The sequence below is a fragment of the Carcharodon carcharias genome, chromosome 12 (assembly GCF_017639515.1).
Source record: "Carcharodon carcharias isolate sCarCar2 chromosome 12, sCarCar2.pri, whole genome shotgun sequence".
Classification (NCBI taxonomy): Eukaryota; Metazoa; Chordata; class Chondrichthyes; order Lamniformes; family Lamnidae; genus Carcharodon; species Carcharodon carcharias.
In genome coordinates, this window is record NC_054478.1 from 130605699 (window position 1) to 130632527 (window position 26829).

At 44.2% G+C, this 26829-nt stretch overlaps 1 protein-coding gene across 1 annotated transcript in view; it reads right to left on the minus strand.

Moving 5' to 3' along the window:
* The window catches only part of bard1 (BRCA1 associated RING domain 1), a 181254-nt gene extending 163569 nt beyond the window's left edge, over positions 1-17685 (minus strand). The window contains exons 1-3 of the mRNA XM_041200077.1: positions 17428-17685; positions 14792-14848; positions 11631-11779 (exon numbers count right to left, since the gene is read on the minus strand). Of these exons, the coding sequence (XP_041056011.1) occupies positions 11631-11779; positions 14792-14848; positions 17428-17531 (310 nt within the window). The 5' untranslated portion in view covers positions 17532-17685. The remainder of the gene's footprint in view (positions 1-11630; positions 11780-14791; positions 14849-17427) is intronic.
* Between the last annotated feature and the right edge of the window lie 9144 nt (positions 17686-26829).

A 26829-nucleotide genomic window follows, 5' to 3' on the forward strand; every position in this document is an offset into this window, starting at 1 on the left:
GAGAAAGAAAATGATCCGGGAAGAATCGTGCCCAAGGTGCTATTTACATTATTAAAAGATTATTGTAGTCTCTGGTTGAATGTGGACATGCTTGAATACATTAAAAACAAATCTATATTCCATGTACAACAATTACATCAAGTAGAAAGTTCTGAATTATACAAGGCTATAAGTTAATAAAATCTAATAAAGAACAACACTGTTTAGAGGTTCCACTACATATGAACTTTAAATCATTTCTATAATGCTCAACTCCAACGTCCTGCCTTCCATTCAGTTCCTTTGGTTAAACAGAGCTGAGCTTCAGCTTTCTACAGTAGTCTTGACCAATCATTCGTGGGAAAAAGGCACAATGATATGACCCATCTTCCATCACAACTGTCACTTAAATTTTAATCAGGAAACAGAATGCAGCAAAAAATGAGAAACTGCTCTCCAAGAGGTAGAGAATGGATTGCGATGCGAATTTCTGATAGCCTATATAAAACATTCAATACAGAAACGTAGGACTTAATCTTAACCTTTCTCACCCAGTGAAGATGGTGCAAAAGAGGCATTAAAATTGGGCCAAGACCACTGACCGGCCTGAGGTCACTTTCCTATGTCATCTTATCTTTGCCAAGTTTCAAGTCGGGTGAGACTTCTGCTTCAGGCAGGCAGGGTCCCACTTAATATTCAAAAGTAGCAGCCTGATGATGTCTTTAGTGCCTTGATGTGATCTTAACTAAACGGTACAGAGAGATTCTCACTGTCTGCAGCCTGGCAGCTGAGCTTTGGTAAGTTTCAAAAATATACTTGTGTCCAAACTCTTTGTGGGCCAGGAGCAGGAGTGTTCCCCAGACTCCACAAGGAGTCCATGGGCTTCCACAGCCCCAGCCTCCCCTGACCCGATCGCCATCGAATCTCCAGCAGGACTTCTCCACTTCCCCCACACTCCAAATGCATCTGCAACCACCCAGATTGCCTCCAGCTTCTGCTCTTACAGACTGCCAGGGACTGTTCTCACAGGTCCCAACCACAGTCTCCAACCAAAAAGTTTTATTCCTGCCAGCTGGCCAAGGTTTTGATTTGGCCGCCTGTCAGGAAAGAGACTCAAGGAGCTTGAATTTACTTGAATCTCTGATGTTAAGATTACCCACTTTGGGGCTCACCTCCACAATTTGTTACTCCCTTATAAAATCAGTGCCTGTATCTCTTCAAACACCCCCAGTGCTACAACTGTGACAAAAGTCTTCATGTACAACATATTACCAGACTGGAAGAAATATTGGCAGAGGAAATGTTTGCTCAGATACAGGAAATGTACATAATCCATAAACAGACTCAGGGTGTTTTGATTTCTTGTAATATGTAGTGAAATGAAACCTGGTATCACTGCAGTTCAAATCATTTCACGCAATCACCCACCAGCTTGAGCCATCTAATTAGATTCCGGGAGCCTGCCGATCATCACTGTCCAACATGACACCCATAACTGGCAAAACATTTAAAAAGAGCAAATGCCATAAAAGCAGAATAAACACTGTCCTCGCTTTAACAGAAAAGTTAGTGTTCTGATGCAACTCATCCAGAAACTAAGACAATCGTGATAAAAGATTAGTGAGTCTCAGTTAGACATCTGAACCACACCCTGTACCAAACATGTTACTAACCAATAACATTTTACATTTTCACTGTAAATATGGAACAACATGATTTAAATAATTGAGGGAATCTCGTCACAAGGGAATCCCACACGAGAAGTAGGGGATGCATGGAAAGAAGACAATGATGGAGTAAGGTGTGAACAGAGTGATTTGTTGGGAATTTTGGTTCAGGTGGGAATTCAGTGCAGGGGAGCATTTTTTTTAAATTACTTTTTCTACTTTTCTTCCTTGAGTTTTCTTCCTTGTCTCCAAGTGAGGGGAGTGCAACTTTTAATTACTTTATCTGTGTAAATTATTAATTGACTAATTAAATAAATAAGGCTGGACAGGAATGTCAGGGCTGGTGGCGTGCCATGACTGCAGTAGGTGGGAATCTGTGGAATGTACTGCAATCCTGGGCAACCATTTTTGCAGAAAGTGTCTGCAGCTTAAGCAACTTCAGCTCGGAGTTGCTGAGCTGGAATCTGAGTTGCGGACGTTGCGAGGCATCAGGGAGGGGAAAAGTTAACTGACTACTTTGTTTCAGGTGGCAATCACAGCCCTTAGGTTAGGCAGAAGTTTAGAGTTAGTCAATAGTCAGGGACAGGAGAGTGTGACTGCAGGTTAGGCAGGTATGGGGAAAATGTGGTGATGGAGGAGCCTCGGGCTCTGACATCGTCCAGCAGATGCGAGGTGCTTGCTACTTTTGTGGATGAGGAGAATGGCTACAAAGTGGATGAGCGGACTGAGCATGGCATCATGGTGACAGATGCCATTCAAGTGGGGGGAGCAAAGAGGAATGCAGTAATGATAGGAAACAGTATAGTGAGGGGTGTAGATCTCTGCAGCCACAACCTGGAGCTCTGCCCGGTGCCAGGGTTAAGGACATCTCCACATGACTGGAGTGGAACTTGAGTGGGACGGGGAGATAATCCAATTGTCGTGGTACACCTAGAAACCAACAATATAGGTATAACCAGGAATGATGTTCTGCTAAGAGAATTTGATGAGCTAGGGACCAAATTAAAACACAGAACATCAAAGGTAATCATCCCTGGATTGTTACCTGAGCCACGTGCCAAATGGCATAGGGTCAAGCAGGTTAGAGAAGTAAACGCATAGCTCAAAAAGCAGTGTGGGCATTGGGGTTTTTATTCATGGGGCACTGACATCAGTACTCAGGGAAGAGGGAACTGGAATTTTGTGTACAGGAAGGACATCATTGTTCTGAAGAGGGTACAGAGGTTTGCAAGAATGTTGACAGAGCTTGAAAACTGCAGCTATGAGGAAAGATTCGATAGGCTCGGGTTGCTTTTCTTACAACAGAGGGGGATGAGGCGTGACTTAATTGAGATGTACAAGATTATGAGGGGCCTACATAGAGTAGATGGCTTGGCCTAAATAGCCAAGTGGTTATGGTACTGGGTTTGTAACCCCAAGATCAAGAGTTCAAATCTCACAATGGCAAACTATGAAACAATGTAACTTCATCTGAATAGGAACAGATGGAAATGTGTTTGTACTCGAAAGAGTTACATAGAGTAGATAGGAAAGACCTGTTTCCCCTAGCGGAGTGGTCAATTACCAGGGGGCATTGATTTAAGGTGACTGGCAGAGGGATTAGAGGGGACATGAGGAAAAACATCTTCAGCCAGAGGTTGGTGGGTGCCTGGAATTCGCTGCCTGTTTTGGTAGTGGAGGCAGAAACCCTCAACTCATTTAAAAGGGACCTAGTTTAGCACCTGAAGTGCTGTAACCTGAGACACTACGGACCAGGTGGTAGAAGGTGGGATTAGAATGGGTGGCTAGTTTATGTTTTCTTTTTCAACTGGCATTGACATGGTGGGCTGAGTGGCCTCATTCTGTGCTGTAACTTTTCTATGGTTTATGAGCTAATCTGTTGGGATGGCCTCCACTTGAAATGGGCTGGGACCAGTGTCCTGGCCAACCATATAACTAGAGCTATGGACAGGGCTTTAAACTAACATGAGGGGGTGGTGTAGGGTGTGAGGAGGGTTTGGATGAAAGAGATTTAGAAATCCAGAGGGAAAGATTGAGGCACCAGAACAGTATAGCAACATGGGTAAAGACAAGCAAAGTGAGACGGGAAGGAAGGGAGTTTAACAAAAATTGTACATAAGCAAATAAGGACATTCCAGTGAATAGAAGTAAAAAATTGAAATTAAAGGTTCTTTATCTGAAAGCTCAAAGCAACAGATAGATGAACTAGTGGCGCAAATAGAGGTAGGTTTAATCGCCATCACAGAGACATGGTTACAAGGTGATCAAAGATGGGAAATAAGTATTCCAGGGTACACAATATTTCGGAAAGACAGACAGAATGGCAAAGGAGGAGGGGTAGCCGATAGTAAAAGGTGACATAAAGACATTAGTGAGAAAGAATCTGGCCTCAGATCATGAAGTAGAATCAGAATGGATGGAAATTAGGAATAACAAGAGTCAGAAAACACTGGTGGGAGTAGTTAATAGGCTCCCTAACAATAGTTATACAGTTGAACAGAGTATTAAAGAAGAAACTATTGGCACTTGTAACAAAGGAAATATAATAATTGTGGGGGATTTTAATCTTCACATAGGCTGGGACAATTAAATTGGCAAGAATGGTCTCGACGATGAGCTTGTAGAATGTTTGCATGACAGTTTCTTGGACCTAAATGTTATGGAGCTGACTAGGAACAAAGCCATCTTAGATCTAGTGTTGTGTAACGAAGCAGGGTTAATTAGTAATGTCATAGTAAAAGATCCAATGGGAAATAGTGAACATAATACAACTGAATTCCATATTAAGTTTGTAAGTGACATATTCCTATCACAAGCAAAGCAATCCATGTCCAAATGCTGAGACTTGTACAATATCCAGCCTTGGGCTGACAAATGGCAAGTAACATTCATGCCATACAAGTGCTAGGCAATGATCTTCTCCAACAAGAGAGAACCTAACCTTCACTCCTCGATGTTCAATGACATTACCATTGCTGAATCCCCCACTATAACATCCTAAGGGTTACCACTGACCAGGCACTGAACTCGACCACCCATATAAACACTGTGGCTATAACAGCAGAGGCTAGGAATCCTGCGGTGAGTAACTCACCTCCTGACTCCCGAAAGCCTGTCCACCATCTACAAGGCACAAGTCAGGAGTGTGATGGAATAAACTCCCCTTGCCTGGATGACTGCAGTTCCCACAACACTGAAGAAGCTTGACACCACCCAGCACAAAGCAGCCTATTTGATTGGCACCCCTTCCACAAACATTCACTCCCTCCGCCACCGACAAACAGTAGCAGCAGTGTGTACCACCTACAAGACAAACTGCAGAAACTCACCAAGGCTCCTTAGGCAGCACCTTCCAAACCCACGACTGCTACCATCTAGAAGGACAAGGGCAGCGAATACATGGGAACACCACCACCTGGAAGTTCCTCTCCAAGACACTCACCGCCCTGACTTGGAAATATATCATCATTCCTGCACTGTCGCTGGGTCAAGATCCTGGAACTTCCTCCCTAACAGCACTCTGGGTGTACCTACACCATGTGGACTGCATTGGTTCAAGAAAGCAGCTCACCACCACCTTCTCAAGGGCAATTAAGGATGGACAATAAATACTGGCCTAGCCAGTGATGCCCACATCCCACAAATGAATAAAAAAAACAAAAATCTTAAACTTAAACAAAGCCAATTACATAGGTATGAGGGGAGAACTGGCTAAGGCTAATTGGGTAAATAGACGAAAAGGTATGGAGGTAAATGAACAGTGGGAAACATTTAAGAAAACAATTCAAAATGTTCAACAAAAACACATTTCACTGGGAAGCAAAAATTCATCAAGAAAGACCCATCCGTGACTCATTCTTGAAGAATAATATTAGATTAAAAGAGGTTTACAACATTGAAAAAACACTAGCAAGTCTGAGGATTGAGGGTGTTTTAGAAACCAGTGAGGGTCACCAAGAAGTTGATAAAAAGGGAAAAAATAGAACATGAGGGTAAACTAGCCAGAAATATAATAGATTGTAAGAGCTTTTATAAACTCTTATAAAGCTATGTAAAGAGGAAGAGGAGCTAAAGTAAACATTGGACCCTTAGAAGCAGAGATAGGAGAAATTATCACAGGGAATGACGAAATGGCAGAGGCATTGAACAAATATTTTGTGGCTGTCTTCACAGAGCAAACATAAGTTTCATACCAGAAACGGTTGGTAAGCTAGGGTCTAAAAAGTGAGGAAATTAATATCAGTAGAAAACAAGTATTGGAGAAACTTAAGGGACTAAAATCCGATAAATCCTGGGACCTGGTGGCCTATATACTAGAGTTCTAAAAAAGACAGCTGCAAACAAGGGGATGTACTTGCTACGAATTTCCAAAATTCCTTAGATAATGGTTCCGTTAGCTTGGAAGTTGGCAAATACACCACTTTTCAAGAAAGAAGAGAGAGAGAAAACAGTGAACAACAGGCCATTTAGCCAAACATCAGTGGCTGGGAAAATGCTGAAACCTATTCCGTATTAAGTCTTAACAATGTACTTAGAAAAGCTCAGTATGATTAAAACAAGTCAACATAGTTTCACTAAACGGAAATCCTGTTTGACAAATTTATTAAGAGTTTTTGAGGATGTAACTAGTAGGGTAGGCAAAGGGGAACCAGTAGATTTAGTATATCTGGATTTCTAAAAGGCATTCGATAAGATGTCATACAAAAGGTTAATAGGCAAGATAAGGGCTCATGGAGTTAGGGTAATATTTTAGCATGGATAGGGGGTTGGTTAACAGATAGAAAGCAGTGAGTGGGCATAAATGGGGCTTTTTTCAAGTTGACAGGCAGTGAATAGTGGAGTGCCACAAGGATCAATGCTGAGGCCTCAGCGATTTACAATCTATATTAATCACTTAGATGAAGAGACTGAGAGTAATGTATCAAAGTTTGCTGATGATAACAACCTGTTTGGGAAGGTAAGCTGTGGGGAGGACACAGAGACTACAAAGAGATACAGACAGGTTAAGTAAGTGGCCAATATGATAGCAGATGGAGTATAATGTAGGGAAGTGAGAAGTTATTCACTTTGGTCATAATAAAAAAGCAGAATATCTTTTAAAAGGCATGAAACTTTTAAGTGTTGATGTTCAAAGAGACTTGGGTGTGCTTGTACATGGAACGCAAAAAGTTAGCATTGCTGGTGCAGCAAGCAATTAGGAAGGCAAATGTTGGCTTTTATTGCAAGGGGATTGGAGCACAAGAATAAAGAAGCTTGCTACAATTGTACAAGGTTTTGGTGAGACATCTGGAGTACAATGTGCAGTTTTGGTCTCCACATTTAAGAAAGGATATACTTGCATTGGAAGTGGTACAGCAAAGGTTAACTAAATTAGAGCCTGGAATGAGGGGGTTGCCCTATGATGAGAGACTTGGTAAATTGGGCTTATATTCTCTGAATTTTAGAAGAATGAGAGGTGATCTCATCAAAACCTACAAAATTCTGAAGAGACCTGATCAGGTAGAAGCTGAGAGGTTGTTTCTGCTGGCTGGCGGGGGTGTCTAAAACAGAGGGGCACAATCTCAGGATAAGGGGCCAATCATTTATGATTGAGATGAGGAGAAATTACTTCATTCAAAGGGTTGTGAATCTTTGGAATTCTCTACCACAGAGGGTTGTGGATGCTCCATTGTTGAATACATTTAAAGCTGGGATAGACAGATTTTTGGTCTCTCAGGAAATTAAGGGATATGGGGAACGGACGGGAAAATGGAGTTGAAGCCCAAGATCAGCCATAATCGTGTTGAATTGTGGAGCAGGCTCGATGAGCCATATAGTCTACTCCTGCTCCTATTTCTTGTGTTCTTGTTTTATATTGTCTCTGTCTCTACTTTGGCAAATTGATGTCAAGAAACAAATCAAGCTGAACAACTGAGCTATTTACACCATCAGTAACACTAACACACAGGCAATTTTTTTAAATAATAAGGAAGCAACGAATAAAAAGGTTGAAAATTCTCTACTTTCTAATTTCGTTCACGCACTAAACAGTGTTAGTGCAGGAACACTTCAAAATCCATTCTCAGGTGGAAAGCTCTCTTTGCAAGTGCTGTTGAAGAAATATTCCTGTGGAGTATAAAGTTCCCTAACCCCATTACTTATAGTCACCCACTGGTAAGTACACATGCCCGCACACTTTGAAGAATTTTTGGACTTTAGCTGGGTTACTTACCTGTTAACATAGAAACATAGAAAATAGGAGTAGGAATAGGCCATTTGGCCCTTCGAGCCTGTTCCGCCATTCATTATGATCATGGCTGATCATCCAACTCAATAGCCTGCTCCCGCTTTCTCCCCATATCCTTTGATCCCTTTCGCCCCAAGAGCTATATCTAACTCCTTCTTGAAAACACACAATGTTTTGGCCTCAACTACTTTCTGTGGTAGCGAATTCTTCAGGCTCACCACTCTCTGGGGGAAGAAACTTCTCATCTCAGTCCTAAATGGTCCATCCCGTATCCTCAGACTGTGACCACTGGTTCTGGACTCCCCCACCTTCAGGAACATCCTTCCTGCATCTACCCTGTCTAGTCCTGTTAGAATTTTATAGGTTTCTATGAGATACCCCCATATTCTTCTGAACTCCAGCGAATATAATCCTAACCGACTCAATCTCTCCTCAAATGTCAGACCTGCCATCCCAGGAATCAGTCTGGTAAACCTTCGCTGCACTCCCTCTATAGCAAGAACATCCCTCCTCAGATAAGGAGACCAAAACTGCACACAATATTCCAGGTGTGGTCTCAACTAGGCCCTGTACAATTGCAGCAAGACATCCCCTGCTCCTGTTCTTGAATCCTCTCACTTTGAAGGCCAACATACCATTTGCCTTCTTTACCACCTGCTGCACCTGCATGCTTACCTTCAGCAACTGGTGTACAAGTCCACCCAGGTCTCGTTGCACATTCCCCTCTCTCAATTTATAGCCATTTAGATAATAATCTGCCTTCCTGTTTTTGCTACCAAAGTGGATAACACATTTATTCACATTATACTGCATCTGCCGTGCATTCGTCCACTCACTCAGCTTGTCCAAATCACACTGAAGCATCTCTGCATCCTCCTCACAGCTCATCTCCCCACCCAGCTTTGTGTCATCTGCAAATTCAGAGATATTACATTTAGTTCCCTCATCTAAATCATTAATATATATTGCGAATAGCTGGGGTTCCAGCACCGATCCCTGCGGTGCCCCACTAGTCACTGCCTGCCATTCGGAAAAAGACCCGTTTATTCTTACTCTTTGTTTCCTGTCTGCCAACCAGTTTTCTATCCATCTCAATATACTACCCCCAATCCCATGCACTTTAATTTTACATGCCAATCTCTTATGTGGGACTTTGTCAAAAGCCTTCTGAAAGTCCAAATAAACCACATCCACTGGCTCCCCCTAATCAACTCTACTGGTTACATCCTCAAAAAATTCCAGTAGATTTGTCAAGCATGATTTCTCTTTTGTAAATCCTTGCTGACTCTGTCCGATTCTGCCACTGTTTTCCAAGTGCTCAGCTATTAAATCTTTTATAATGGACTCTAGAATTTTCCCCACTACTGACGTCAGGCTGACTGGTCTATAATTCCCTGTTTTCTCTGTACCTCCTTTTTTAAATAGTTGGGTTACATTAGCTACCCTCCAATCTGTAGGAGCTATTCCAGAGTCTATAGAATCTCAGAAGATGACCACCAATGCATCCATTATTTCTAGGGCCATTTCCTTAAATGCTCGGAGATGTAGATTATCAGGCCCTGGGGATTTCTGATTTCTTTCAGTTCCTCCCTCTCACTAAACCCTGTGTTCCTCAACATTTCTGGTATGTTATTTGTGTCTTCCTTTGTGAAGACAAAACCTAAGTATGCATTTAGTTGGTCAGCCATTTCTTTGCTCCCCATTATAAATTCCCCTGTTTCTGACTGTAAGAGATCTATATTTGTCTTCATCAATCTTGTTCTCTTCACATACCCATAGAAACTTTTACAGTCAGTTTTTATGTTCCCCGCAAGCTTACTCTCGTACTCTGATTAAGAAGGGGAAAGTAATCCCTTGGTCCTCCTTTACTGAACTCTAAAGTGCTCCCAATCCTCAGGTCTGTTGTTTTTTCTGGCCAATTTGTATGCCTCTTCCTTGGATCTAATACTATCTCTAATTTCCCTGGTAACTAATGGTTTGGCTGCCTTTCCTATTTTACTTTTGCACCAGACAGGAATAAACAATTTTTGCAGTTCACCCATGCGCTCTTTGAATGTTTGCCATTGCCTATCCTCCGTCATCCCTTTTTTAAGTAACATTTCCCAATCCATCATAGCCAACTCCTGCCTCATACCATTATAGTTTCCTTTATTAAGATTCAGGACCCTAGTCTCAGAATCAACTACATCACTCTCCATCTTGATGAAGAATTCTATCATTTTATGGTCGCTCATCCTCAAGGGGCCTCGCACAACTAGATTGCCAATTATTCCTTTCTTATTACACAATACCCAGTCTAGGATGGCCTGTTCTCTACTTAGTTCCTTAACGTATTGGTCCAGAAAACCATCCCGTATACTCTCCAGGAATTCCTCCTCTACAGTATTGTTACTAATTTGATTTGCCCAATCTATATGCAGATTAAAGTCACCCACAATTACAGAGAAAGAATTAAAGGCGAGTTATGGTAGAAGACTGTGAAAGAGGGTATACAGGGAAGGTTGACTAAACTCTCAACAAGTTACACAGACTGACTGGATGGCTAAAACTAAGGAGGCCTTGAGAGACTGTGGTAACACAGGTAGTGTCTGGTAACATCAGTCTATGTAACCATGGGAAAGAGAATGGAAAATTACCAAGAGGTTCAAGAACAGTATGCGAGTCTGTATACAAGATCAAGTGCTTAGTGCACAAGGCAGACCAGAAGAATGCAATGCAAGATGACAGTGGATTATTAAATTATCACCCAGGGTATAGCGAGAGGATTAACCTTTGCACATTCATGAAGCAGAACAATCAGCAATTCGGAGTTTCAAACTCCCAGCTTATGATTTAAAGGCTGTCTGCATCACTATCTGTAAACCTTGTTAATAAAAGCATTAATTCAAAAAGTTTAAAGCCCTACTTGATCGTACCTTTGATTTACTCTAGTTAAAAAACATACAACATACACTGCAGCATGGACGCACAAACCCTGGCCAATTCTCACAGAAAATGCTGGGAAAACTCAGCAGGTCTGGCAGCATCTGTAGAGAGAGAATTAGAGTTAACATTTTGAGTCTGCATACAGACTCAAAGCGCTAACTCTGCTTCTCTCTGCACAGATGCCACCAGACCTTCTGAGTTTTTCCAGTATTTTCTGTTTTTATTTCAGATTTTCAGCATCCGCAGAATTTTGCTTTTACCTGGCCAATTCTCCCCTCCTCACTCAGGGTGCGATCAGCGAATTCAGCACAAGCATTGATAAAGCAGGAAAATTCTAGGTACACTCACTAAAGCACCAAGAAAGGACCTAAACATATTTCAGCTTTGCTTAGCTTATTTAACTTAGTACTTTAATGACACTGTACCAAGAGAGATGTATGCATTTATGAGGAGAAAATAACTTAAGTGAGACAAATTCAGTCCAACACAGGCAAAAAAGAAAAGTTTTTCAAATAGCAGAATCAAGGTAATGTTCCTTCAATCTGAACATGAGTTAGTATCAACTGAAAGTGCTGGAAAACTCAGCACACCTGGCAACATCCATGGAGAGAGAAACAGAGATAACATTGAGTCCAAGTGGAGTTATATTGGGCTTGAAACATTAACTCTGTTTCGCTCTCTCCACAGATGCTGCCAGACCTGCTGAGCTTTTCCAGCACTGTTTTATTTCAGGTCTCCAACATCTACAGTATTTTGCTTTTATTTTATGAGTCAGTATCAGACTGTCAAACAAACTGTCAATGGCAAACACCATTCTCGAGTCCTAGTTTTACCTGGAGAGCCTCTTTCATCCAGTAGACCTCGAAGCTGGCTGCACAGATTGGCCATGCTGTGTAGCTGTCTGTTTGGCTGCAGATCTTTCACCCAGGCAGGAGAGTGACATACTGGACAGTTCTTTCCAAAGGAATCAGCAACACAAACTCTGTAAAAACAGCAGACTTCAGCTCATACCAATTCTCTTCACAATATTCAAACCACCTGCAATTTTCCACATCCAAGTTCATTACTTGCTCCTTCCCTCTCCCTATCACTCTGCTGGCAGCCTCTGGGTGAGGTGCAGCAGTGTGCCAAGAGTCAAGTAGCCTTATAATCACCCTCTTACTCCAAGTGAGAGCAACCTGGCCTCTTCTCTGTGCCTCCCAAAATTGAAAACTAGCTGAAGAAAACTAAATTGCAAAGTAATGCAGATGCTGAAAATCTTAAAAAAAAAGAAACACAGAAAATAATGGAAACACTCAGCAGGTCAGACCATAGAACAGATGAATTATCCTTCCCAGTGTGGACCACACTTATTATAGGAAGTGGACAGGTATAGCATCACAATTAGGAAAAAACACATGTATATGTGTTTGAACTAAGTGAGGGGGAGACAGAGGTTGAAAGAGAGGGAGAAAAAGAAATAAACTCTCAATGGAATTATCAAGGTTAAGTGAAGTAATGGGCATTTTAAAATTGTCCTTCTAGTACTGCTGAGGAACCTACTGAGGGCATAATAAACCATCTCAACTTTTTCATTTGGAGTGTGTATGTGCACATCTGCCTGCACAGGAAGGAATCTGTTCTAACTGCTAGAAGAACAATGCTCATTATAACAATGTTAAGACAGACTTGCATTCATATAGCACCTTATATCTCTCAGAAGCATCTCAAAGGGTTTCACATACAATCATATGCAAATACAGTGACTGGGCAGAAAAGTGATGGCCACCTTCTGCATCATGTGATCACCACAAGTAGCAATGAGATGAATAATCAGATCATTTCTTTTTGTTTAAGGCAAAGAGAAATGTTGGAGAGGGTATCAAAAAAACTGCTTATTACAGAACCACGTTTTTAATTGAGCAATACACCATGATACAACTAAAGTAGTTATGCTAAATTGGTCAGGTGCGGCACAGAATTTATAATGTTTCATTTTAAGAGCAGTCGAGTGAACAGTGGTTTGTTTTCACAATTCTGATTGTCACATTTGAGCTTTGAGTTAATAAGCTAGATATCTCTTGGATTCAATGTCATTGGACACAACTTCAGGGCCCTGCAAATCAAAGAGCACCTTTCCCTCCTCAATATCTGGGTAAACAATAGTGATATGTAAGGAGCATAACTCTAAACACTGGCTACTTGATTAATCTCTCTTCTACAATGGACTGAATTATCATTCCTACCAAGTACTAAGCCTTTGAAACAACTGTTTTCATTTATACCAGGCAGATGAGCAGGAAGCAGTGAGATATACATTACTTTATTCTCTCTGATACATGAAATAATAAAATCACCAGCAAGCAACATGATTCCAGTCTCACGCAATGTGATTGACCCTTCATGCAATAATAATTACTGCTTTGTCAGTGTTGCCCATATCCCAAGAGCAAACAAATAAAATCAAGAATTAACTGGCTCCTGCTGCATTGGAGTCTTTAGGGTCATTATGGATGGATACATTAAGATGCACTGAATATCTTTCTTCAGCTACAATTTTTGTGACTGTCAAAGAAGATTCCAGCCAATCAATGATATGTCCCCTTCGCAAAAGGTCTCAAGGCAGAGCTGTTAATCAGCCATGCTATCCCCAGGCTTAGCCTATTCCAGCTCCTCCCCCTAACATTGCTGAAATAAAAGCAATAAATGGCTACAGCTCTGATAATTCCCTAAAATCAAAGCCATTTATCAAAATCAATGCATCATTTTTACAGTGCAAGTGACTGCACATCAAAAGTACTTAATTGGCTATAAAGATCTTTGCAATGTTCTGAGGTCATGAAAGGCATTATAGAAGTGCATGTCCATCTTTTTTTCAAACATAGAAACTTTGACAAAGATGTCTGCGCTTTGACAATACTTTAGATAACCATCGTACAGGGCCTTTGAATCTCACACCTTGTGAAAACCACTGCAGTCAAACTGTCCCAGCTGAGCTTCTGGCCTTCTGTTGAGAAATCCCGAGACACACGTGGGCAGTTAGCAGTTACATCTCCTAACATACCCATTATACAAAGGGTTTGAACAGTAAAGGGGAATGCTCCTTATGTTGTTTGAAATTGCACTGTTTTGACCAAGAACTTGCATAAAATTAAAGAGCAAAACATTGGAAATCAGAAAAATAAAGCAGAAAAACGCTTCAGAATAATCAACATTCACAAATAGAAACAGTATGGTTTTGGGATAAATGAAGCAAGGTAGCTTAGTCAGTTGTCCCCATTTTCCTTTATCAGTTCTGGTGATGGGTTTCAAGCCGATAGAATATCTGCCCTTTTAAGAAGATCAACCTGTTGCATATTTTCAGCTCTATGTTTACTCTGTGGACATTAACAGGTAGACTTTCAAATTGAGGTTGCTGAACTCAAAGACAGTCCCTAAAATCTTCAGATCGATGTCAGTCAAAAACTTTCCAGAGGTGGTTGCTGGGAGCTGAGGGACGATTCCTTGACTTAACAGCATGTTTTCTCCATTATTTTTCACTGGATAAGGTGATATAAGCCTTTGGAAGTTAGAAATTACCTATCATTCAGCTCCTTCTATCCTTGGCTTAGGAGGTTAGCACCCAAGGTTTACGGCTCTCATCTGCTCAGTGAAAACATCTGTCAGGAATTTAGAAGGATCATCTGCGCAGCATTTCTGGCTGAAGGTGGTTGCAAATAGTTCAGCCTTTTCTTTTGCACTCATGTGCTGGGCTCTGCCGTCGCCAAGGATGGGGATGTTCATTGTGTCTCCTCCTTCTACTGGTTACTGAATTGTCCACCACCATTTGTGACCAGAAGTGCCATGGTTACAGAGGTTTGTCCTGATCCCTTGGTTGGGGGATCACTTAGCTTCATCGCTAATAGCAGCTCCTACATAGTGTTACGTGAACATGAACAAGACAACAGCATTCTTAGCAGCAATTTTATTTGCCAATAGTCAGATTTTGACAACTCATCCTACACTATGCTCTTACCGGCAAAATACATGCTCACAGCCTCCAAGACAGACAGGCTCCTGAAGCAGTTTGCAACTGAAAAACAGAATGACCAAGAAACATACTGTAAAATAAATATATTTGCTGCTCTCCATGTGCGAGACTCAAACAGCTATCAAAAGCAGAAAACACACCTCAAGAAATACATAAAAATCTTACAATGAATTATGCTTTTGTTTTTTGGTATCTATTTGGGGAAAAAAATTAAAGGATGCAGGGAAGCTACAGTACACACAGCAAGCTCCTGAACATACAAAGTGAATGACCAGATCATCTCGGTTGTTGTTCTGGCACTGATAATTTGACATAAGGAACTGCACAGGAATAGGTCATACAACCCCCTCGAGTCTGCCCCACCATTCAGCAAGATCATGGCTCAACTCTTACATTAACTTCAATTTAACATCCTGTCCCCCTATCTCTTGATTCTCTTAGTGCCCAAATATCCATCAATGTCTGCCTTGAAGAAACACAGTTACTAAGCATCCATAGCTGTCTGGAACAGAAAATTCTAAAGCCTCTAACTAATGACTTTGATCTCAACTCAGTCCTAGTCAACTCCTTATCCTGAGACTGTGACCCAATTCCAGACTCTTCAGCCAGTCAACACAGTCTCTCACATCTACCTGTCAATAAACACTTCAATTAGACAACTCTCATTCTTCTAATCTCAACAGTATGTAGGCCCACTCTACTCCATCTTTGCTCACAGGACAGCCCTCTCATCCCAGGAATCAACTGAGTGAACCTTCACTCTGCACCCCCCTCCCCCCACCCTCCTAAGCAAGTACATCCTTCATTAAGTAAGGAGACCAAAACTACATGCAGCACTCCTGATATGGCATCACCAAAGTGCTATTAAATTGCAGCAACACTTCCTTGTGGTTATACTACAGCCCCTTTACAGTAAAGGCTGACATACTATTTGTCTTCCTAATTTCTTGTTGTACCTGCATGTTAACTTGGTGAATCATTCAAGGATGCCCAAAACCTTCTGAATACCAGTATTTATTGGACTCCTACCTGTTAAAGATATTGTTTTTCCATTTTTCTACCAAAATGGGTAATTTCACACATTATACTCCATCGGCCACCTTCTTGCCACTCACTTAACCTGTCTATATTCCTGCGCAGCCTCTTTGTGTACTTATCACAGTTTACTTCGCTAATTAGCTACATATTGTCAGGAAACTTGGATATATTACTGAGTTCTTGCAGCATCACACCAGTGACATTGTGCCACCCTGAACGTGACCCATTTATTTCTGCTCTTCAGTCCATTGAACAATCTTCAATCCATGCTAATAAATTACTCCCCAATCCCATGAGCCCCAACTTTGTGTAACAAACCTACTGTGTGGCATCTTATCAAATGCCATCATATAATCCAAGTATATTACACCAAACTGGTTTCTCCATATCTAGTCTGCAAGTTACACCTTCAAAAAAACCTAAGATTTGTCAAACACAATTTCCTTTATAGAAAACCATGTTGACTCTAATTACATGATTTTTTTTTAAGTGCCCCGTTTTCACATACTTAATAAGAGATTCCAGCATTGTCCCTCCTACTGATGTCAGACTACCTGCCCTGTGGTTCCTTATTTTTTCTCTCCCTCCTTTCTTAAACACGGCGTAATATTTGCTATCTTCTAATCCATAAGGAGTGTCTTATTACTGTTGGTTAAGGGAGGAATGTTGGTCAGGACATCATTAGAATGCCCTGCTGTCTTTGAAAGAGTATCGGGATCTTCCCATCCACCTGAGTGGGCAGACGGAGTCTCGTTTTTAATGTCTCATTCTTGAGACAGCATGGCACTACCTCAGGGCTACCATGAGTGATGCAGACAGCTAACCATCATGTCGTGGATCAGCACTTCTGGACTGGGACAGGGGTCAACACAAAAAGCCACGCTCCAACATCACTGAACGACACCCACTTGTCCAAACCACCTGATAGATTGCTTGCTGTTGCTCTAAGTTGGCGAGCAGCATGGGCCAGGTCTGCACTAATAAAGACTGGACCCAGCAGCCAAGGTCAAACCATTGCACAGACCCAGTCCACTCCCCCACACTCCACCCCCATCCCCATCACAATCGCCCCCCAGCCCCATTCCACACCCACAAACCCCCACACACCCTCACCTCCTACACCCCCTTCCACATCACAACCTTCACCCAGCCCCATTCCACACCCTCAAACCCCCTCACACCCTGACCCCCTACACCACTTTCACATCACAACCTACACCCAGCCCCATTCCACACCCTCAAACCCCCTCACACCCTGCAACCCCTTCCACATCACAACCCCCAAGCAGCCCCATTCCACACCCTCACACCCAGACCCCCTACACCATTTCCCCGTCACAACCCCCACCCAGCCCCATTCCACACCCTCAAACCCTGACCCCCTACACCCCCTTCCCCAGCACAACCCCCACCCAGCCCCATTCCACACTCTCAAACCCTGACCCCCTACACTCCCACCCCACGCCACATTCTCAAGCCCCTCCCCCCCTCTGGATCCTATTACCTCCACCCCCACCACCCCCCCCCCCCCCCCCCCCCAACCCCGGCTCTCTAAACCTCGCCGGTATAAGCTCGGCAGTTACCAGCCCGAGCACTCTAGCATCGCCTCCAGCGCGGCCAGGGCCTCAGCGGTGCGAACCCAGGCCTGAGTCAGCCCGAAAACAGGCTCCGAATGCAGCCCCGACATCCCCACTCTCCTCTTCAGCCGCCGCCAAATCGCGCCAAAACATCAAAGACGGGGCGGGAGGAGCACCGCCATGATTGACAGCACGGGGGGGGGAGCGGCACCGCCATGGCTGACAGCCCGCGGGAGGGGCCTCGCCATTGCTGACAGCCAGGGGGAGCGGCACAGCAATGGCTGACAGCTAGGGGGCGGGTCACGGCTATGATTGACGGCACGGGGGAGGGGCATTACAATGGCTGACAGCTAGGGGGAGGGGCACCGCCATAATTGACAGGTTGGGACGGGTGCTCACCATGATGTTGACGGGCTTGGGGCGGGGTCGTCATTCTTGACAGCTTCATGGGCGGAGTCTCGCCATGACTGACAGACTGCGACGGTGCCTCGCTGTGATTGACAACTCGGGCGCCGGGCGTCTCCATCGTTGACAATTCGTGGAAAGGGCCTCTCGGCTGCTGGTAGCCCAGGGGCCGAAGAATACAGGTGATTGACAGGCTGCGGCGATGCGGCATTATCAGTGTTCGACCCAATGGGTTGGGCCTGGTGACTGGGGCGTGACCTGAATGTGACAGCGGGGCGGGCGATGCGCGCGCAAACCGTGTGATTTTCTCCCCCCCCCCGCCCCCCCCCGACCCAGTGTAATGGCTCCACACTGCCCCATCAAGGGAGGAAGGAGGAGTTACACAGGGTAGCTGTCAGGTTAATGACTGGGTTCACACAGGGGACCGGTTGTCCGTGGCTGTGTCGGAGGGGTTGAGGGTGTGGTACAGTTCTCTCAGGGAGATGAGTGATCCTAAGAAACCCTGCCTGACCTTTTGTGTCCCTCCATTAAAATAACTTTTATATACATTTTTTAGACTGGAGCTATGGATAGTGATGGTAAGAGGCTCTAACATTTTTTCCATCACACGGTTGATCAGGAGTCTCTCACCGCCTTGGAAGGATTTATAAGTTGATAATCAACCTCTTTGCCCATGTTATGAGCACACCTTAGATAAAAGCAAAAAACTGCGGATGCTGCGAATCCAAAACAAAAACAAAAATACCTGGAAAAACTCAGCAGGTCTGACAGCATCTGTGGAGAGGAACACAGTTAACGTTTCGAGTCCATATGACTCTTCAACAGAACTAAGGATAAATAGAAAGGTGAAATATAAGCTGGTTTAAGGGGGGTGGGACAAGTAGAGCTGGATAGAGGGCCAGTGATAGGTGGAGATAACCAAAAGATAGCCTCGACAAAAGGACAAAGAGGTGTTGAAGGTGGTGATATTATCTAAAGGAAGGTGATAAATGGTGACATTAAGGGTAGAAAGCAGGACGAAATAGCCTTAGTGGGGGTGGGGTGCGGCGAAGGGATCGAAATAGGCTAAAAGGTAGAGATAAAACAATGGATGGAAATACATTTAAAAATAATGGAAATAGGTGGGAAAAGAAAAATCTATATAAATTGTTGGAAAAAAGGGGGATCAGAAAGGGGATGGGGATGGAGGAGAGAGTTCATGATCTAAAATTGTTGAACTCAATATTCAGTCCGGAAGGCTGTAAAGTGCCTAGTCGGAACAAGAGGCGCTGTTCCTCCAGTTTGCGTTAAGCTTCACTGGAACAATGCAGCAGGCCAAGGACGGACATGTGGGCATGAGAGCAGGGTGGAGTGTTGAAATGGCAAGTGACAGGGTGGTCTGAGTCATGCTTGCGGACAGACCGAAGGTGTTCCACAAAGCGGTCACCCAGTCTGCATTTGATCTCTCCAATGTAGAGGAAACCGCATTGGGAACAGCGAATGCAATAGACTAAATTGAGGGAAGTGCAAGTGAAATGCTGCTTCACTTGAAAGGAGTTTTTGGGCCCTTGGACGGTGAGGAGAGGGGAAATAAAGGAGTAGGTGTTGCACCTTCTGTGGTTGCTTGGGAAGGTGCCGTGGGAGGGGGTTGAGGTGTAGGGGGTGATGGGGGAGTGGACCACGGTGTCCCGGAGGGAACGATCCCTGTGGAATGCCGCCAGGGGGTGAAGGGAAGATGTGTTTGGTGATGGCTTCATGCTGGAATTGGCAGAAATGGTGGAGGATGATCCTTTGAATGCGGAGGCTGGTGGGGTGATAAGTGAGGACAAGGGGGACCCTATCACGTTTCTGGGAGGGAGAGGAAGGTGTGAGGGCGGATGCGCGGGAGATGGGCCAGACATGGTTGAAGGTCCTGTCGACCACTGTGGGTGGAAAACCTCGGTTAAAGAAGAAGGAAAACATGTCAGAGGAACTGTATTTGAAAGTGGCATCATCAGAACAGATGCGACGGAAGTGAAGGAACTGAGAGAATGGGATGGAGTCCTTACAGGAAGCGGGGTGTGAGGAGCTGTAGTCGAGGTAGCTGTGGGAGTCGGTAGGCTTGGAATGAATATTGGTGAATAGTCTATCACCAGAAATTGAGACAGAGAGGTCAAGGAAGGGAAGGGAAGTGTCAGAGATGGACCATGTGAAAATGATGGAGGGATGGAAATTGGAAGCAATATTAATACATTTTTCCGGGTCCAGACGAGAGCATGAAGCAGCACCAAAGCAATCATCGATGTACCGGAGAAAGAGTTGTGGGAGGGGGCCGGAGTAGGACTGGAACAAGGAATGTTCCACATACCCCGTAAAGAGACAGGCATAACTGGGATCCATGTGGGTACCCATAGCCGCACCTTTTATTTGGAGGAAGTGAGAGGAGTTTAAGGAGAAATTGTTCAGTGAGAAACAATTCAGCCAGACGGAGGAGAGCAGTGGTAGATGGGGATTGTTCAGGCCTCTGTTCGAGAAAGAAGTGGAGAGCCATCAGACCATCCCAGTGGGGGATGGAGGTGTAGAGGGATTGGACATCCATGGTGAAGAGGAGGCAGTTGGGGCCAGGGAACTGGAAATTTTTGATATGATGTAGGGTGTCAGAGGAATCACGGATGTAGGTGGGAAGGGACTGGACAAGAAGAGAGAGAATGGAGTCAAGATAGCAAGAAATGAGTTCCATGGGGCAGGAACAGGCTGACGTGATCGGTCTGCCGGGACAGTCCTGTTTGTGGATTTTGGGTAGGAGGTAGAAGTGGGCCGTCTGAGGTTGGGAGACTATGAAGTTGGAAGCTGTGGAAGGAAGATCTCCAGAGGAGTTGAGGTCAGTGACAGTCCTGGAAACAATGGCTGGATGTTCAGTGGTGGGGTCATGGTCCAGGGGGAGGTAGAAGGAAGTGTCTGCGAGTTGACACTCAGCTTCTGCGAGGTTGTTATCCTAGTGTTTAATTGACTGCCACTTCTCTTCAAGGAATGCCTACCTTGAAGAAGTATTGCTCTTCTCTCTGACAGAATTTCCATCTCTCTCTTTTGCCTTGTTCACCTTCATTGCTTTCCATTTCTCTCCTGGTGTTTGACAAGGTGTTTACTAAAACTCGCTTTCACAGCCATATTTCCTTCCTCAGTGACTGTCTCCGTCTCCGACTTACCCCACGTGTATGTCAACTAAAGTTCCATCCCTCGTGTTTTGAACCCACCCAGGATTACAGGTATCTCCGGGACATACAACGCTCCAAGGACTGCTGTTCTCGTCGCATCCTGAGATCCACACTCAGTGCCATGTGCTGCCATATGAACACACTCGACCTCTCCCTCCAGCAGCATCAACTATTTCTAAGCTGCCCATGCCCCCAGTTTCATTTTATTCTTTGTCTCATCCGACGCCTCAACAAGAAACTTTGTCTCTTTCTTTCAGGTGCAAAGGAACCCAAGCTCCAACAACTCATCAACACCAACACCCATCTAGGACCCTCCACCCCTGCTTGTCCCTCTGTCCCTATCCCATCTTCCAATCCCAGCCCCGGCCATGTATTCACCACACCCTCTGACCTTTCCTTCTCCAATGCTGAACGTTCAGTGCTCAGCAAAGGACTTGGTTTCATACCCTTGCACCCTCATCTCAATGAATTTCGGGCTCGGCACGATGCTGAACTCTTCTTCCGCCGTCTTCATCTCCGTGCTCACTTCTTTGGGCAGGAGTCCTCTCCATGTTCAATGGATCCTTTAACCCACATCCAACATTCTCCCTCCACCTGGACCCCTCCCTCTGGATTCTTACTCTCTCTGTTGGCGTGACATCAGTGGTCTCAATTTCTCTGCTCCTCTCACCCACTCTAACCTGTCTCCCTCTGAACTTGCTGCACTCCGTTCTCTCAGGTCCAACCCTGACATTTTCATCAAACCCGCTGACAAGGGTGGTGCTGTTGTTGTCTGGTGCACTGACCTCTACCTCGCAGAGGCTGAGCGTCAACTCGCAGACACTTCCTCCTACCTCCCCCTGGACCATGACCCAACCACTGAACATCAAGCCATTGTTTCCAGGACTATTACTGACCTCGTTTCCTCTGGAGATCTTCCTTCCACAGTTTCCAACTTCATAGTCTCCCAGCCTCAGACGGCCCGCTTCTAACTCCTACCCAAAATCCACAAACAGGACTGTCCCGGCAGACCGATCATGTCAGCCTGTTCCTGCCCCATGGGACTCGTTTCTTGCTATCGTGACTCCATTCTCTCTCCCCTTGTCCTGTCCCTTCCCACCTACATCCGTGATTCCTCTGACACCCTACATCATATCGACAATTTCCAGTTCCCTGTCCCCAACCGTGTCCTCTTCACCATGGATGTCCAATCCCTTTACACCTCCATCCCCCACTGGGATGGTCTGATGGCTCTCCGCTTCTTTCTCGAACAGAGGCCCGAACAATCCCCATCTACTACTGCTTTCCTCCATCTGGCTGAACTTCTTCTATCACTGAACAATTTCTCCTTAAAGTCCTCTCACTTCCTCCAAATAAAAGGTGTGGCTATGGGTACCTGCATGGATCCCAGTTATGCCTGTCTCTTTATGGGGTATGTGGAACATTCCTTGTTCCAGTCCTACTCCAGCCCCCTCCCACAACTCTTTCTCTGGTACATCGATGATTGCTTCGGTGCTGCTTCATGCTTTTGTCTGGATCTGGAAAAATGTATTAATTTTGCTTCCAATTTCCATCGCTCCATCATTTTCACTTGGTCCATCTCTGACACTTCCCTTCCCTTCCTTGACCTCTCTGTCTCAATTTCTGGTGATAGACTATTCACCAATATTCATTCCAAGCCTACCGACTCCCACAGCTACCTCGACTACAGCTCCTCGCACCCCGCTTCCTGTAAGGACTCCATCTCATTCTCTCAGTTCCTTCGCCTCCGTCGCATCTGTTCTGATGCCACTTTCAAAAACAGTTCCTCTGACATGTCTTCCTTCTTCCTTAACCGAGGTTTTCCACCCACAGTGGTTGACAGGGCCCTAAACCGTGTCCGTCCCATCTCCTGCGAATCTGCCCTCACACCTTCCTCTCCCTCCCAGAAACATGATAGAGTTCCCCTTGTCCTCACTTATCACCCCACCAGCCTCCGCATTCAAAGGATCATCCTCCACCATTTCTGCCAACTCCAGCATGAAGCCACCACCAAACACATCTTCCCTTCACCCCCTGGCGGCATTCCGCAGGGATCGTTCCCTCCGGGACACCGTGGTCCACTCCCCCATCACCCCCTACACCTCAACCCCCTCCCACGGCACCTTCCCAAGCAACCACAGAAGGTGCAACACCTACTCCTTTATTTCCCCTCTCCTCACCGTCCAAGGGCCCAAAAACTCCTTTCAAGTGAAGCAGCATTTCACTTGCACTTCCCTCAATTTAGTCTATTGCATTCGCTGTTCCCAATGCGGTTTCCTCTACATTGGAGAGATCAAATGCAGACTGGGTGACCGCTTTGTGGAACACCTTCGGTCTGTCCGCAAGCATGACCCAGACCTCCCTGTCACTTGCCATTTCAACACTCCACCCTGCTCTCATGCCCACATGTCCGTCCTTGGCCTGCTGCATTGTTCCAGTGAAGCTTAACGCAAACTGGAGGAACAGCGCCTCTTGTTCCGACTAGGCACTTTACAGCCTTCCGGACTGAATATTGAGTTCAACAATTTTAGATCATGAACTCTCTCCTCCATCCCCATCCCCTTTCTGATCCCCCTTTTTTCCAACAATTTATATAGATTTTTCTTTTCCCACCTATTTCCATTATTTTTAAATGTATTTCCATCCATTGTTTTATCTCTACCTTTCAGCCTATTTCGATCCCTTCCCCCCACCCCACCCGCACTAGGGCTATCTGTACCTTGCTCATCCTGCTTTGTACCCTTAATGCCCCCATTAGCACATTTCTTAGTTAATATCACCACCTTCAACACCTCTTTGTCCTTTTGTCGAGGCTATCTTTTGGTTATATCCACCTATCACTGGCCCTCTATCCAGCTCTACTTGTCCCACCCCCGCCCCCTTTAAACCAGCTTATATTTCACTTCTTTTCTATTTTTCCTTTGTTCTGTTGAAGAGTCATACGGACTCGAAACGTTAACTGTGTTCCTCTCTGCAGATGCTGCCAGACCTGCTGAGTTTTTCCAGGTATCTTTGTTTTTGTTTTATGAGCACACCTTCCTTAGCCATCAAATCCTAGGGTGGGACTTGCACCTGAAGCTTCTGGCTCAGAAGCAGGGACGCTACCCACTGCACCACAAGACATCGCTACAGCTGACCTACCCAAGCCATAGACATAGGCTGACTCCCCTATGATTGAAACAGCTATCTATTTGAATACACAGCATCTGATCACATGACATTGGTGATACTTGCCCAACGTTTCAAATAAAATTGCAATTACAGCCAAATTGCACACAGCAAGATCCCACAAATAGAAATATGATAATGACCAACTAACCTGGTTTAATGATGCTGGTTTTGGGATTTATATTTGGTGGGACACCGGAAGTGCCCCATTTCTTCAAACATACTGCAAAGCCAGTAAATGGAATATAACGATGATTATAACGAATTGCCTTAAAACCCTCTGAAATGAGTTCTATAATGGAGAGACTCACAAGATCAGGCAGTGTTTTTTCACTAAATTAGCAGAAGCGTTTGGGGCTTCACCCTCTGGCCACCCTATTTATTGTGTGAGGAGAAGTTAGCACCTCCAAAAAAACAAGGCCCAAAGCCCTCCTGCAAATCTGTGGAGCCGATTTCCTGAGGGGAAAAGATGTGCTCAAGTACATTTCACCACCATTCCACTGAACGTTCCAGCTGACAAGAAGCTAAGAGAAGCAGAAATCAAAGAAGGTGAAACAGCAAAGAAGCAGGTTGTGAAAAATTGAATTTTTAAGTACATTCTTGTGTTAATAAAAGATTACCACAGACTGCATGAGTCAACATGATACCTGTTTCCTCCCAGCTTGGCAGGGCAAATTTCCTCTAACACTGATGCATGTTATGTGATGTAGTATAGTATCATAAAACATTTACTTATGGGAAGAAAGTGTCTACTTCAAAGAACTGGAAAACACACTGAATAGAATGTCAAAAATCCAAATATTCTGATGGATACACTCTAGTTTCATATATTGAAGTCTTCCTCAAAATCTACTGGATGGAGGGTCATCCAAATAGAAATGTCTCACAATATGGTTGGAATGTTAAATACACTGACATTCACTTATCTATTTGATAGGTCACTTTGAATTACACCCCCTTCTTCAAAATGTTCTGGTGTCTTACTCAACTTTGAATCACTTGAAAACACATTGTTCTACTTGCAACGCTCATTTCCTGCTCAGTGAGGAATATTATTACACCATCATCTTGCAGCAAAGGAGATTGAGGGGAAATTTGATAGACGCAAATAAGATTTGGGACAGCTTTAGATAAGATAGACAGAGAAAAGCTGAAACCAATCGCTGATGATACAAGGAATTGGGAACACAAATTTAAGGTTTTGGGCAAGAGATATAGGGGGTACGTGAGGAGAAACTATTTTATGCAGTGAATTCTAATGACCTGCATGAAAAGAAACTGACAGGGCTACAGGAATGAAATGGTAAATGAAGCTGACTGGATTGCTCTACAAAGTGCCAGCATGGACTCAATGGACTGAATGGCCTCCTTCTGTGCTGTAATGACTGTGACTTTATGACTTTATCAAGAGAAATTAGACTAGGTTTGAAGCAGGGGCATTAAATTCAGGACAACTCAGCTTTGTGGAATGATTTTTTGCCAAATATATTACACAGAGTAGGTGATTTATTCTTTCATGGGATGTGGGTGTCATTGGCCAGGCCAGCATTTGTTGCCCAAACTTAAGTGCCCTTAGAATTGAGTGGCTTGCTGGGCCATTTCAGAGGGTAGTCAAGGGTCAACCACATTGCTGTGGGTCTGGACTCACATGTAGGCTAGACCAGGTAAGGATAGCAGGTTTCCTTCCCTAAAGGGACATTTGTGAACCAGATGGGTTTTTACAACAATCAATGATAGACGTCATGGTCACCTTTACTAAGACTAGCTTTCAATTCTAGATTTATTAACAGCTGCTGTGGTGGGACTTGAACCCATAATCCAGAGAGTATGAACCTCTCATTTACTAATCCAGTAACAATACCATTATATCACGGTCTCTCACTCACCCATCTCCACCCAAACTATAACTTGTAACGCTTCAATGCAGCAGAAAGTGCATGACAAAAGTACAATACTGCAGATGCTGGAAATCTGAAACAACAACAGTAAAAGCTGGAAATACGCAGCATGTCAGGCAGCATCTATGGAGGCAAAAACAGAACTAATGTTTCAGGTCCATGACCTTGCATTAGCAGCTTCATGGAAAGTTTATTCATTTTATTGAATAATTTAGAATAAGCGGGATATCAAATACTCAGAACTGAATCTCTGGGTATGGAACCTCAATACTGTAAGAGAGACTGAGAAAAGTTCTGCTGCCCCCATCCTAACTCGCACCAAGTTTCATTCAGCCATTATGAGCATGCTCGCTGAGCTACATTGGCTCCTGGTCCTGCAGCATAGAGAATTTAAAATTCTCATTCTTGTGTTCAAATCCTTTCCTGGGCCTCATCCTCTACACCTCTGTCACCACATTCAGCTCTAAAACCTTGCAAGAACTCTGCTTCCAATTCTGGCCTCCTGTGCATCCTTGATTTCATTCATCCTATCATTGGAATTGTGCCTTCAGTTGCCTAGGCCCTAAGCTCTGGAACTCTTGGCCCTGAACCTCTCCACCTCTCTTTGCTTCTTTGAGAGACTCTTTAAAATCTCCCTCTTTGACAAAGCTTTGGTCATCTGTTTTAAATATCTCCTTATGTGGTTTGGCGCCAATTTTTTTTCTGTTAACTCTCCTGTGAAGTGCCTTGGCATGTTTTACCATGTTAAACGTACAATATACGAG